The 14,641-nt window shown below is 42.5% G+C and overlaps 1 protein-coding gene across 4 annotated transcripts in view; it reads left to right on the top strand.

The window, feature by feature from the left end:
- Positions 1-14,641, top strand: part of CEP89 (centrosomal protein 89) — a 104,529-nt gene that overhangs the window by 61,404 nt on the left and 28,484 nt on the right. For all 4 annotated transcript variants that reach the window (XM_019535835.1, XM_019535836.1, XM_019535839.1 and 1 more), the window contains exon 17: positions 3,099-3,188. In XM_019535835.1, the coding sequence (XP_019391380.1) occupies positions 3,099-3,188 (90 nt within the window). The remainder of the gene's footprint in view (positions 1-3,098; positions 3,189-14,641) is intronic.

Raw genomic sequence — 14,641 nt, 5'->3', positions numbered from 1 at the left:
GGGCCTTGGAGGGCTCGTGGCAGACCCCCCCTACACAGCACAGGGAAGCAGGGATCGCCGCCTCCCATCTAGCACCTGTGAGCAGTTGCCCTATGGCACAGGTGCAGTGTGGCTCAGCAGCGCTCTGCGTGCTGTCTGGGAACTGGGACCACTGAGGCTGAGCAGTGCCAGGTTCTGGCACAGCGGTGGTGTAGGGGGGTAGGGCTGAGCTTTACTTTATTACATAATCCAGAATCCTAGGAAGCAGTTTTGTGTGTTTTCCAGCCATCACTGACCATTTTACAAGACACAGTGGCTGATTTTCAGTCAAGTTCTGCCCTGTTATAGGAGTTAACGTACCTTGTAGAGTTCAGGAAAGCCTTTGAATTGACAGGGCACTGTGCCAGGATCTGTGCTAGGGAAAAAAAAAAAAAAAGATTAGTAGAATGTGGATTGCTGTTTTTCTGCATCTCATTTATTATTCTTACTTATTCATTTATTTCAGTAGTTTCCATAAATATTAAATGACTGAAATATTACAGGAGGCTTTTACATTACAAGGAGCTACTAACTTAGTTCACTGACATTTACACTCCCCTCAGGGTAAAGTAAGAGCATGAAAGCAAGTAATCCTTTTAAAGTCAGTGAACTGAACACATAGGGTTTTTTCAGTCATGGCGCAATGCTGAAAGCCCTACTGCCATTGTTACAATTATTTTAATTTAATTCAGTTATGCTTGCACTGTTGATACCATTACAGTTAAAATTATGTTAACATTTTTGATAAGTCAGTATTTTTCAGGAGGTTTTTAAATTTGACATAACAGCTTTTGGATTCAGCTGAAAGCAATTTGCTACAAAGTGACTTCAGTGGAGCCATGGATCCAGCTAAGGATCTGGCCCAATATCTTTTTTAAAAATTAGAGTTTCTTCAAAAACAGCCTCTCTTCATTCCCTATCTTGGACTAGCTGTTGGAATGTGCCAATATGCAGCTTGGACCAGTTCAAAGAACTCAAGAGTGTAAATGTGTAGATCATCTTGAACAACTCCAATTATAGGTTACAAACCTTCATTTACTGAGCATAACATTATGTTTGTTATGGATACTACATGTAAATATTATAATGGTGGCGGTATATAGTACCTAATTCAAACAGCTGTAAACAGAAAGAAGGTTCTGAGATTTCTAAATTAATTTTCAGTTGTCTGACTTCTAATTTGGAGGAAAATTTTGAGGTTAGTCATATAAGATGCTTCTTAAAAATAAGTATTTGAAAAATAAGATGTATTTTGTATTTCAGAGAGTCTTAACTTGTTTGAAGGAACATATTTAAAAAAACCCCAAAAATGAAATGAGCTGTACAAATGACCATGTTTATCTTCAGTATTTGTAGATGAATACTTAATACTTATTTCTCATGTCCTCAAAAATATTCAAGAAAATTCACACAAAAGATAGCCCTGACCTAGAGAATTATCCGGTCCTAGTTTAACATGACACTATGCAAAAGCAAGTCAGAAATAGGCAAATGCAAATGGGATGGGGCGGAAAAACAGGGTGACTAAGAAACACACTCACATCTTGTTTGTTTGTTCTCTTCTAATTAGCATTATTTGTTGATTATCTTCCTTCCTCTTTGAAGTTATTCTCTGAGAGGAAAAGATTGCAGTAATTAAGGCAGGAGACCATACCTATGGTCTTGTCTGAGGTTTCAGTCAGGATAGATAAAAATTGATACTTAGCATGGGAAAATGCTGCTGGACTCTGAAGAATTTCTCATGGGCTCCGAGATCAGGCTTTGGACCTGACCTTAATATTTTGTAAGTTATTTTGGAACCCTGACCATGCCTGAAATGCTAGAATAGAGGATTTAGTTTGCCATGGAGCTGGTCCATTTTAGAACTGTTTCCAGATGGCCGAATCATAAATCTGACTTTTATTTTTTGTTTATTTTCAGAGGATGAAATTTATTTTCCAGACAATTTATTAGGAATTTACAAGGCTAAATGCATTTAATGCAAATGGTGCTAAAGGTGGATTCCCCATCTGCTTACAGGCAACACCCCCCCTGCAAAAAAAAAAATGGTGCTTTATTTTAAACTCCGTGCACCCCCCATGCTGAGCCCAGTGCATGCCCATAAGAGGCATTGCGTTAGTTGGACCTGGCTTGCCCAATGTCTGTATAGCTTGCACGGTTGCTTCAGTGGGGCTTTTATGGTGCTTTTATCTAATAGCTGATTAAATTAGCTATTAGATAAAAGTGCCAAAAAATCCTGCTGAATCGCTTGATCTATACAGACACTGCAGAGCTGGGTCAAACTAACAAGCTACTTCTTTCAGTACTGCCCAGGTTTTTCGGTTTGTTTTTCCTACATCTGTCAGTGCCTTACGTGACTTGAGCAGAGAACTGTCAGGACACTGGGCCACATCTTTAGACTCTCTTCTGAGCCTGAGACCATAGTTGTGTAAGCTTTGCTTGCTTCCTCCTGTTTCACATGCACCAAAGCCCAGAAAGGAGAAAGACTGAGCATGCGCCTGAATGCCAGTCTCAGCCTCTGCCACGTTTCTTGATGTGTATTCAGGCGTCCTGTAAGCTGGAAACGCTGCCTAATTGCTGGCATTTGCTGTATGTGGAAGCAATTGGGAATGACTTACTTCTCAGCAGTCCCAGATTCAGCAGGGAATTAGTGTTGATTTTTGTTCCCAGTTTTGCTAGTGGTTCAGTGTGAGATTTTTTGGGCCAGCCACATACTCTCTCCTATCCCTAATTTCTAAAATGGTTGTAAATAATACTCAGCTATTTCACACACAAATGTCATTAAAATGACATATATTTGCAATTTGCTTAGTCTTTGAAGTTTGCAAATTAGAAAATAGGATAAGCCCCAACAGAATTATCTTTTGGCCAATTTGACGTTTTTGTAGAACATTGCTCCCTTTACTGGTGTCCTATTGCCATATGACTGCAGAAATGCATTATCAGATTAGTCTTTTATAACAAAAAATACAGATTAACACAATGCTAAAGTAGCATTTTATGTCAATGTTGCAATTTTTCTCCTTTTCTTAAAAGTATCAGAATACGAAAGCACATTCATTTATCTGTTATGCTTTCAGACCAAGTGCTTGGAAAATGAGAAGCATGGTGTTCTTGACAAAATAATAGAAGGAAATGTACGCTTAGGAAGACTAGAAGAGAAAGTTAAGGTAAGCAGGCTTTACAAGTCAAGTATTTAACATATATATCTGGTGCAGGTTATTTTTGTTTTTGAAAAGTAAGTACTTTATCCAGTTCTTGCCAGTATATTTTTGTAATAACATTTTATGGCTTTTTCAGAGTGCATTTTATAAATTAACTGGCATGCTAGTATATTTTTCATAAAAATATTCTAAAACTGTCCTATGCTATTGTATGCATACACTGTACTAACTCTTTGTGGTCTGGTGATCTGCAGGAACTACAAAATGATAAAAACATGGAGATTTGATTTATATTTAATCTCTATAGGATATTTTAAAATTTCATCTTTTCACAAGTGTTTAACCAGTGGTGAGATGTGTACTTGAACTTGAAGTCATATTAAACTTAAATGTGGGAGAACTGAGATGCAAATGTTTGAGGCATTACTGCTGTCCAGATGTGACGGCTGGAGTTTCAGCAACCTGGATCTCAATTTCAGGTAACTAGACCAGTGTTTCCCAACTTTTTCCAGCCCCAGGCACACTTACATTAATACTTTTTTTCCATGGCACACCTGTTAAGGCATTCCCCATCCTCATACCTGTTGTAGCTCATTGCTGTGGCAAAATTCCATGGCACACCTGTTCATTTCTTATGGCACACTTTTGTATTGCAGCACACTGGTTGGGAAACACTGACCTAGAGCATGTCCAAAGGTTAGCCAAATGGGTAGGGCCTTATCTGCATTGGTCACTCAATATAAGAAGAGGTAAACTGCCTCACTTTAGTTTTCATCTACTGTAAGAATCATCTACAGGACAACTTACCAGTAGCAAATCTCTGTCCAATTCTATCTTTCAGTAACTAGTTTTTGCACTACCCTGTGGTGTTAGGCAGATGCTAGAAACAAATAGCTGTACCAGTCTCCTGGTTTCCCCATGCTTTCACAAGCTGTGAACCCTGTTACATTCTGTCTAAGAATGCTCAAGACAACTTTCTCTTGCAACCTGTCTGGACAAGTTAGTATAAAATTCAGAAAAAGGTATTTTTATGGCTTATTTTTTCTAATCCAGCAAGTTATTACTTTCCAAGTACGCTCATGTTCTTGCCCCTGCATGGATCTGACAGGAATTGTTGCTACGATCCATGCAGTAGTACCAAAGGAGGCATCTGTTTTATTACTCACATATATCAGTGATATTTTATCCCTGTGTTACTTAAGGGATGATCTCACTTTTTAGCAGAACACTGCTGATTTCAGTACAATCTTCCCTTAGGCTCTGCTTCCTGCCTTGATCACTCAAAGGTAGTTCAGATATTGATGGTCATAAATTACTTGCCTGCTTTACTTGGTTTGCAAATGCATCAGCAATTTACCATAACCTCTATTACTGAAACTGGTAGCACCTACCTAAAATTCAACTTTTGCTTTTGGAAACATTTATATAGCAAATGGAACACCTTAATTACTGCCTTAAAATAACATGCTTTGTTTTGTGTTAAATTCACTTTTATTTTGAATTGGATGGAAAGACACAAGTTACGTACAGTTTTTATACGCTGTTAAACTATCTGTATATTTTCATATGATGACAGAACAGCTACTTTAATAATCTGTCTGACAATGTAAAAAGCCACACAGTACCGCATCTGTATCATTTACATTTTTTTAGAGCTATTACAAGTGTGACAAACATCACAAGTCTCTAACATCAAATTAGCTCAAGGTGGGACAAACTTACCCTTTCCATTTCTTAAGCGTGTTTGCCTTGTTTCCTGTGTAACCTTAACTTAAATATTTGATTAAATGGAAGGAACCTGGGATTACACTGGCAGTCAGTCTAATTTTGTTTACCTTTATATGATCTTGGCAGAAGGCTTTTCCTAATTTACAATAGCTCACACCTATGTCAGAATGCAGTATGCTCATACCTTTTAAATATTTTGAGCAACTGGGGTTTTTACATATTACTAAATAGCATTTAAAAAGGTTTCAGACTTTGCACAGATCACTTTTTGTTAGAGTAAGAAAGAATGGAATAATGTCAAAAATCATGATTTTTAATGAAAATGTAAATGCGTAAGAACTGCTAGTAAAAATCTTGGCAGCAATTTCATTAATATTTTTCTTTAAATTATTTCAAATCTGTGCTCTATGCTTGGGTGATTTATTAAACCTTTCAGTCACCACAGTCACTAGCAGTAATAAAATCATAACTGTTTGCAACTTAAACAGGGAAGTTGACCATAAACTAACGGCAAAATGTTTAGTTCTTTGCATGTCCAAGACTCAGGAAGCAGATTTAGGCCACAGTGATTTTCTAAGATAAAGTTACACTCAATGCTATGCATGTGGTTGTATCTGAGTTTTGATTAGCCGTCGGTGATGGAGCACATAAGAACTATAGTAATTGCACAGAGAATTTCAGTACTTTTTGAAATTGAACTTGAGTAATTGTGAATTCAAAATCACTGATCCTTACTAAATTTTCAGTGTTCCTTGTTTTCAGTTTTTACCAAATTTCACCGATGAACCTGACTCTTTTATTGAAGTTACTTGGTTTTTACTGATTTACACCTGTTTTTCAGTTCATTCAGTTTTACCTGGTACAGTAAAATCCCTGTTAACCAGCATGAGTGGGGAATGGCAGGGGGTGCCAGTAAGTTAAAAGTGCCAATTATCTGAGGCACAGGTTTCTGGCTGGACGTGGTGAAGAGGGGGGTGGAGGGGTGGCTGCAGCTCCTGCCCAGGGGTGCAGGGCTCTCCCCGCTCTGACCCCAAGCAGGTTGGGAGGGGCTGTGGGAATAGCTCCTAGGGCAGGTAGATCCCAGCTGCACCCTGGCGGCCCCAGGTACTGGGATCTGAGAGCCCCACTGAGAGGGCAGGTAGGAGAACCTGACCCTGCTACCTGCGGTGGGCACGGCACCCGACCATTCCACATGGGCCCACAGGGTTGGAGCCACTGCCCAGGGGTGTGAGGCTCCCAGCTCTGACCCTGGGCAGGGCGGGAGGTGCCAGTGCTTGTGCTGAGGTTTGGACCGGGTCGTTCCCCCCCCCCCGCTTCAGCGGCCCTGGCAAAAGCTGACACCAACTGTGGAGGGAGCTGTAAGTCAGTGGGTGCAGGGCGCGGGGTCGTAGCTCTTGCTGCTATATGTAGGCTGGGGGGCTGCACTGGGCTCTTCCCAAGGGGTGCATGCCCCCGGACCTGTGCACTGGATGAGAGCAGGATGCTGCCCACCCTGAGCACTGAAAAGAGTCCAGTGCTGTCACCAGCCGCAGCAGCAGCCTTCTTTTGTCCTGTGCACAGATCTGGGTGTACGTGTCCCCTGAGAATAGCCTGGCTCAGCCCCCCAGCCTGCAGCCCTCCTGGGGTACACATAGCAGCAAGAGCAGTGTCCCCTGTCCTGCACCCACTGACAGTTCCCCCCGCTTTGCTCCATGCTGCAACCCTGGAAGCAGCTGACTGGCTGCATCATACCCCTCCCCCCACCCCTTCCCTAGTCCCAGCCTTGCTTCTTCACTGCCATGGGAACATATTATTTTCCCCGATTTAAACAGGGGTTTTTTTCCCCCCTTTCTTTTCTTCCTTTTATTCTGATTTCAACCCAGTTTTTGTTTGGAAAACAAAAACTGAAAATACGGAACACTATAAATTTTACAGCGTACACTGCAGGATAAAAGGTGGGTTTTGTCAGAGATCAGTTGGGTTTCTGAAATGTATATACATATTCAGCAGATTATGCAGATCTAGTCTGTGAGATTATTGTGTACTATATGTAAGGGGAAAAAAACAGCAACACATTACATTTTAAGTTTTAACCGAGCTGTTTAATTTAATGAGGTCTGTAAACTTTAAATACAGTAACCTGTTCCTTTAATACAGCCTTGAAGGGCTTCCATAAAATTCAGATCTTTGGAGCAGAATAAATACTTAGTTTAAGCTATTATATTATTATAAAGTTATCAAACATAGAAAATGGCTAATGTAAAGGAAGCAGAAATTTAGTTTTTAATCTGCAGCAGGGGTTGTCAACTGAGGGTATGTGGAACAGTCCTAGGGGGTATATGCAGGCAGGCGGGGATGGAGCGCCAGCACCCACCACCCTGTGCTGCCACATCCCAGGAGCAGGGCCAGGGAAGGGGGAAGGCGAGGGCTGCAGTGCCCCTCTGCGAGCTGCACAAGCACCACTTGGCCAGCTGGATGCGGGGCAGAGAGGAGAAGTGCTCATGCAGCAGCCACCGCCCACCTCCGCACCCTGTCCCTGCTGTCCACCACCACCACCAGAAAGGGTACAGTTCTTAAAAAAGGTTGAAACCCCTGATCTACAGGATCCTTGAGTGAATTAATTCCAGGACATTCAAAACAACCTTAATGACTATATAACAAAATCTGTATTTGAGAAACATATAAAACTGTAAGAATAAAACAAATCTATAGAAGAATCACGTCCATAATTTTGCTTATAAATAGAATTTGTACATACCTCTCAGTACCTAGTCAGCATCTACCCAGTTCAGATAAGTAGAAAATAACTGTTCGTATCTAGCAGACTATTAAAAACTGTGTTAATTATTGACCTCACGATGAAAGGAAGCCATTACTAAACGATATTATACAGCCAGGAATTATTAGATTTTAATAACATTTGGAAGTTTAATTTAAATTAAAAAAAAAATCTTTGAAGGACAATGAAAAAAATGAGTCTCCCAAAACCAGCAGTTGCCAGCAGTGTGTGTTAACTAATTTTATCATGTGTGTGAAATTCATTCCTTATAAAGAGACAGTGAATCTGAAATCCAGTGTATTTTTAAAAAGTCATTTGTGACTAGTCTTACCTCTAAATACCACTAGTTATTATTGTAGGTTTACAGTCACCTTCCTATATTTAAGGGTTTCTTACTACTAAGGAGTTGTTTTAAACAGGGAGCTTGTACATTAAAAAAAAAAGAAGGGGAAACTCAGTAACTTGCTATAAAGGAAATCTGAGTAGATGCACTAACTGCTATCAAGTGCTAAAGATAACAGAGCCAATTCCTCTCTATTTGTACTTTTTCATGTCAGCCTTTCAACAGTGAAGAGTTTACAATTAAGTAGAACAGGGATGAGACGGTTTCTTCAAGAACAACACATTATAATATAATAAATAAGTTGCAAAGAAAGACACACTTGTTAAAATGACTGGTATTTATACTGTGTCCCAAGAACCATTTGGATAGATGAAGAATCATGCATGGTAGGTAATTCTAAAATTCTTCCAGTAGAGCTACAAAATCATTTGCCTCAATTTTTTCCCTGTTTGCATGCTTCTGTGCTTAACAGATGTATCCCTTAAAACAGGGATAGCCAACCCAAGGCTTGCTTGCCATTTGTGGCCTATGCAGTCACTATGAGTGGCATGTGAGGATTGAGAGCAGGGCTGAGTGAAGGGGCAGATTGGGGCCAGGAGCTGGAGAGGAGTGTTGTGGCTCTCTCACCCTGAACAGTTCCCACCTGGAGCTTGAACAGCAGGGTTCATCCCCCCCCCACCTGCTTGGCAGTGAACTCAGCTGGTGCGGCTAGGCAGAAATAGTCCTGTGCAGGCGCAAGCTCAGGGAAAATCTGTACTGCCCAGCTGGAGGGGTGGAGAGGGGAGTGGAAGAGCCCTTGCTGCCTGGCAGGAGCTGTGTGCAGCACTCAGGTCTTGGCTTCCTCAGGACCAGTAAGACCCCCCTTCCCTCTCCCCATTGTCTGGCTCTCAACAACTACTGCAGGGACTGCCAATTGTGGAGGGGGGTGGAAACAGGGAAAGCAGGCTGCTTCAGGGGACCCCAGTGATACCTTGTAGGCACCTTTGGTGTATAGTTGCCAGTAGGTGCAGGTCACCCTGTCAGTGCCATGGGCTCTGAAGGCACCACCTCAGGAGGCCCTGAAGATGCCAGTGCTGCTCCATCCCTGGGCATGGAGGCACCAGCTGGTACTGAGCTACTAAACTTAAGGCAGCACCCTGTGAGGAAGGCAGGGCCCTGCTTGCTCTGTCCCATGGGAAGCGTGAGACCTGAAGCTGTTGCTGGGCACGTGGCAAATCCATCACTGAAAGTATCTTTAGATGCAGCCTTGCTAGGTGCCTCCATGGAGGCTGTCTTACTCCTGTTACAGCTGTGGCCATAACATAACAAAGCCAATGCAGTTGATAAAGGACAGAAACCAGCTCTGGACTTCCTTGCTAACAATGCATACACAGTAATTGCACAGCAGTGTTTTCCCAGACGGCTTTAAACCATTTACAAGAAATGCTTTTACTTACTTATTTTTTTTAATTTTCAGCCCCAGAGAAAGCAAAACAGGGATGGGCCAACCTGCAGCTCGTGTGCCACAGGCACCTGCTGCAAGCCCCGGATGCTCAGTAAAGGGCATGCCAAAATGGAGGCAAGGACACTCAAGCCTCTGGCCTATGTGGAGTAGCAGCAGGATGCTTCTGCAAGAGGAAGTGTTGCTTCCAAGAGCCAGGTTAAGACTTCGTTGGCCTTGCAACTGCTGCCAAATTAACAGCTTTAGATCTTTGGGTTTTTTTTCACATCAGCCGCCCTCTTCTTTAGGCAGCGTCCTGCCAACTGCTTTGCTCTGGGTAGCCAGAGACTGGTGCGCCATGGTGCAGACTATGCTTCTGGGGGGCAGGGATCAGAGTAGCACTTATGGAGACAGGGAGCTTAACTTATGGCATGCCTGCCAAAAAGGTTGGCTTTGCTGCTTTAAACGATGCCAACTAGTAATCTTCTTAAATAGCAGCAAATTTCCATTTACTTAACTGTATTTTATGTCATGTTATGCGACTCTTATGTGAAGGCATTAAACATTTTACAAAAATAAGCCAGTAATTTAGGTGCAAATATACTGTCAACTTATTTCTAAAAGACAGTTGAATCCAAAATACAAGAATAGCCTGAAGAAATAAAGACCCTCAACTGTTAAAGAACATTTGGAAAAATCAGAATGAGAGCTGTAATTATAACAAAGAAGAAAAACAACAAATAAATCTAAAAAGCAGTAAAAATTAAAACTTATGTACTTTCTTAAAAATAGATTGTAAACAAACAAACATTTAAGCATGACTTAACCAGTCAGAAGTAACTTCAGAAAACCTTATGGCAACATATTTTGCAATCTTAATTATAGTATAACTAGAATTGTGATTTTTATGTCTTTGTTATGAGAATGGTACATTTTTTTCACATCCCAATTTCACGTCAGATAAACTAACCTACTAAATAGAGGCTTGGACAAAATGTATTCACAATACCTAATATAGGGAAAGAAAAACAACTTGCATATTTTTTGGAGAGTCCAATTATTGCACATATAATGACAAAAAATAAACATATGTTTTGATCTGAGCACATTTATAATAATGTTTGTACATATATTTTTGGTTGCAGTAGTTTTTAGTTGCCACAAGCAGCACAACTTCTCACTCAGGGCCATATCACATCCTCTATTTTTGCAAGTGGGGAAGACAACAATTCAAGACAACCAAGTACAAAGGGTATGGGAAGGCAGGAGGACTCTTTGCTTGCGATTCACGTGTGTTAGTTGTATGAGCACTGAACTTCTTGATAGAAGCATGTAGCCTGAAGCTATGCTGCTCTGTATTTGTATGGTGAATACAGTGGGAGCCTTAACATTGTTCATGGGATCACTGAAAAGCAATGATAGGTATTTCTCAAGAGCCAAACATCTTAAGCTAATAACTAGTCCAGGAAACCAAAATCTTGAGCAACTGTGCCATGTTTTCTGAGGTATAAGAACAACCTGTGATAAGTAGGTTTTTTGAGGCAGCGATTGTCTCCAGTCCAGGACTGAACATTTAAAATTATAAATAAAAGTAATGAATAAACGCACTTCTTTTACAGAGAGGCTTGTGTGACACTTCATAGTGACCATTGCTGATTATTTGTGTTGTAACATTGCCTCTTACCTTGGAAAAGAGCATGTTTCTTTGGGTTTTTGCCATGGTGGATTATTGTATTGACAGAAAAGACCATAAGAAATAGAAACTAGATTGTAAGAGACATCTAGTCCTAAAATTAAGGAGAAAATTTACTGAGAGTTAGTTAGGAAACGGCAGCAGTTACATGAGTAGGGAATGTGTCCATAACAACCACCACACTTGTACATTTTTTAAAAATATGATAAATTCATGAAGTTCAGTTTTTGGCAGACTCATGTCCCTTAGCCCTGCAGGATCAAGCCTGCATAATGGATGAAGAGGTTGCGAGGAGGCTGTCTGTGGGGCTCCTTCCATCGAATTACAAAAGTTATTTGAGGGAAAGGGGAAGGATGAAAAAGAATGATGGTTCTTGAGTGAATACATATAGCACAGGAGCGGGCAATTATATATTTTGGGCAGAGGGCCACTTACCCACTTTTGGCAGGCTGTTGAGGGCCACATGGGTAGCCCCGCCTCTTGACAGGTGCCCTTCCCCCGGTCACCATCTTGGGACCAATGTCCCAGTGTTTTGGGACTTATCTCCCAGGACCAGCACTGGTGGGGCCCAAAGCAGGGCACAGGCTGGCAGGGGTCTGTGGTGCAAGGCTGGGCTGCACCAGCAGGGAGAGGGGGGAGCTGGCCCGGCTCCATAGAGCCCCTGCTGGCTGGGACCCTGCGCTCCTGCCACCCTGCTCTGGGCCCTGCCGATGCTGGCCCCGGGCCACTGGTGCGGGCCTTGTGCTCCTGCTGGCTCCCTCACCCACTCATACCCAGTGCCCCCCAGCCCTGCGGTACAGGCAGAGGGCAGCGTACAGCCCCAACCCCCTGCTTGCCAGCAGGGAAGTAGCTGGTGCTGAGCACAGGGAAAAGCTGCCCCTTGCCCGCCCCATGGCTGGTGCTCCCTGCTGCAGCTGCTCACAGCCCACACGGGGCTGTCTGAAGCAGGCACAGGCAGCCCTACATGGGCTGCAAGCAGCTACAGCACGGGGCACTGACCATGGGGCGAGCAAGGGGCAGCTTTTCCCTGCGCTCAGCACCAGCTTGTAACCCGGCCCCACTGCCGGTCTGGGCTCTGCATCAGCTCCAGGCTCACCTGTCAGTATCAGCAGCAGCTGCAGCCCCCTTGCTTGCCACACCAGGCAGTGTTGGCTGCTGCTGGCTGCCCGGTGCTCGCGCGCTGGACAGCCCACAAACAGTGGTGGCAAACACTGCCCAGCACAGCAAGTGGGGGGGGGGCCAACGGCTGTTGTTGCCACGAGGAGCCCTACTGGGTGGGCCCAGAGCTGGCACGGGGCTCAGGCTGGCAGTGGGGCTGGGTTACAAGGTGGTGCCAAGCGCAGGGGGGTGGGGGAAAAGCAGCCCCTCACCTGCCCCATGGCCAGTTCCCTGCACTGCAGCCGCTTGCATCCCACATGAGGCTGCCTGTGCTTGCTCCGGCCAGCCATGCATGGGCTGCAAGTGGCTGCAGCAGGGAGCGCCGGCTGCAGGGGAGGGGCTGCTTTCCTCCATGCCAGGAAGGAACCCAAGGAAAAGCTGAACACGGGGAGCGGCCCCTCCCCTGCCCCATGGCCAGCTCTCCCTGCTGCAGCCGCTCGCAGCCTGCGGGGCTGTTTGGAGCAGGCACAGGCAGCTCCATGTGTCCTGCGGGTGTCTGCAGTGTGGAGCACCAGCCATGGGGCAGGCAAGGGGCCACTTTTCCCCAGGCTCCTTCCTTGCACTCTCCCCCTCAATCTGCTGGCAGTGCTCCTACTAATGCAGCCCGGTATGCCGTTACCATTCTTGGCAACAAGGGCACACTGTTGACTCATATCCAGCTTACTGTCCACTGTAAAGCCCAGGTCCTTTTCTGGAGAGCTGTTGCTTAGTTAGTTGGTCACCAGCCTATGCCAGTGCATGGGATTGTTCCATCTTAAGTGCAGGACTTTGCACTTGTCCTTATCCAACCTTATGAGATTTCTTTTAGCCCAAATCCTCCAATTTGTCAAGGTCTCTCTGAATCCTAGCTCTATCCTCCCTGCATATCTACTACATCCTTCTGCATATCTGCTACTTGGTGTCATTTGCAGGCTTAATGAGGGTCCAATCCATCCCATCTTCCAGGTCACTGAAGAAAATATTGAACAAAACTGGCCCCAGGACCAAATCCTGGGGCACTGCACTTGATACCAGCTAGATATCAAGCCACTGATTACTACCTTTTGAGCCTGATGATCCAGGCAGTTTTCTGTCCACCTTACAGTCCACTCATCCAACCCATAGTTACTTAGCTTGCTTGCAAGAATGTTGTAGGAGATGGTATCAAAAGCCTTGCTAAAGTCAAGGTGCATCACATCCACTGCTCTCCCTGCATCCACAGAGCCAATTATTTAATCTTCTTTGGAACCCCTTTTTATGAAGCCATTTTATTCAGGCTTTGCACCAGAGAATGCGTTTTACCCTAATGGTAAACAGTTTGGCCTAGTTGTAGGTTGCTTTAGAGCAAGCAAAATAACTCCTTACATTTCTGCTGTATGTGGTACAACTTTAATTATTTTTTAATTTAGAGTCCTCGCTCCTCCACCCTCCCCCCCACACCCAAAGACAAAAATATGTGGAATTTAAATTAATCTTTCAAAATTTTAAACATAAACATTTGGTGTCATCATTACTTCAAAATTCAGTGGTTCATTACCACTAAAATAACAAGGCATCAAGCACGTAGGTTTTTACTACATTGATTCTAAAGTTATGTACTTTTAAGTGAAATGCAGTAGAAAATAAGAATGGTTTTCTTCAGAAATGTTACCTATTTGTAGGTTTGGGGATTTAGCAGATAATTATTTTGTATGCTTCTGTATAAAAAAATCCTTAATTATGCAAACTGCTTTGCATTTAAATTCTGGTTTACAGTAGAACCATACACAATTCAATTATGTAATATAACTATCAAATGGGCTTAATAAAAATGTTCCAAAAATAAAATCAACCATTTTTGCTTTCGGAATTTATATTAATGAAATAAAATAAAAAAATGGTGTTGTATTTTTCTAGGAATTGACTAAATAATTATTTTAATGTACCAAATATATTTTATTAAGCATATTTTTACTGAACATTTTAAAAACAATTTATAAATCCATTTCTACTTTGGCATCCTTTCCATCGGAGGATAGTTCAGAAACAGTTAATTTCTAAAACATATTCCTGAAAACACTGTTTCACTTGTCCCTATAAAATTTAGTTTGACTGCCTGCAAGTTTGTTTTATATCTTTAAGATTTCAGCAGTAACTTATGACTTGCTAAAAACTTTACTGAGGAAAAATACATTTTTGATAGTACGTTTTACAAATATTTATGACAATTTCATTTTCCTTTTAGAAAATATTTGGCTCAAATCTTAGGGTTTTGTATCTTCATTTTTTCCCTAAGATTCATAAGAAAGTACCACACAGAACTTGAAAAAGGTGACACTTAAAAGGTGTTTCTAGAGCAAGTAGGAGTGTTTCTGATACTTGCTCTTTAAAAAAAAAAAAA

Source organism: Crocodylus porosus, unplaced genomic scaffold (assembly GCF_001723895.1).
Source record: "Crocodylus porosus isolate Cpor-Errol unplaced genomic scaffold, CroPor_comp1, whole genome shotgun sequence".
Taxonomy (NCBI): domain Eukaryota; kingdom Metazoa; phylum Chordata; order Crocodylia; family Crocodylidae; genus Crocodylus; species Crocodylus porosus.
The sequence above is the reverse complement of the archived record's forward strand: the minus strand, read 5'-3'. Positions and strand labels throughout refer to the sequence as shown.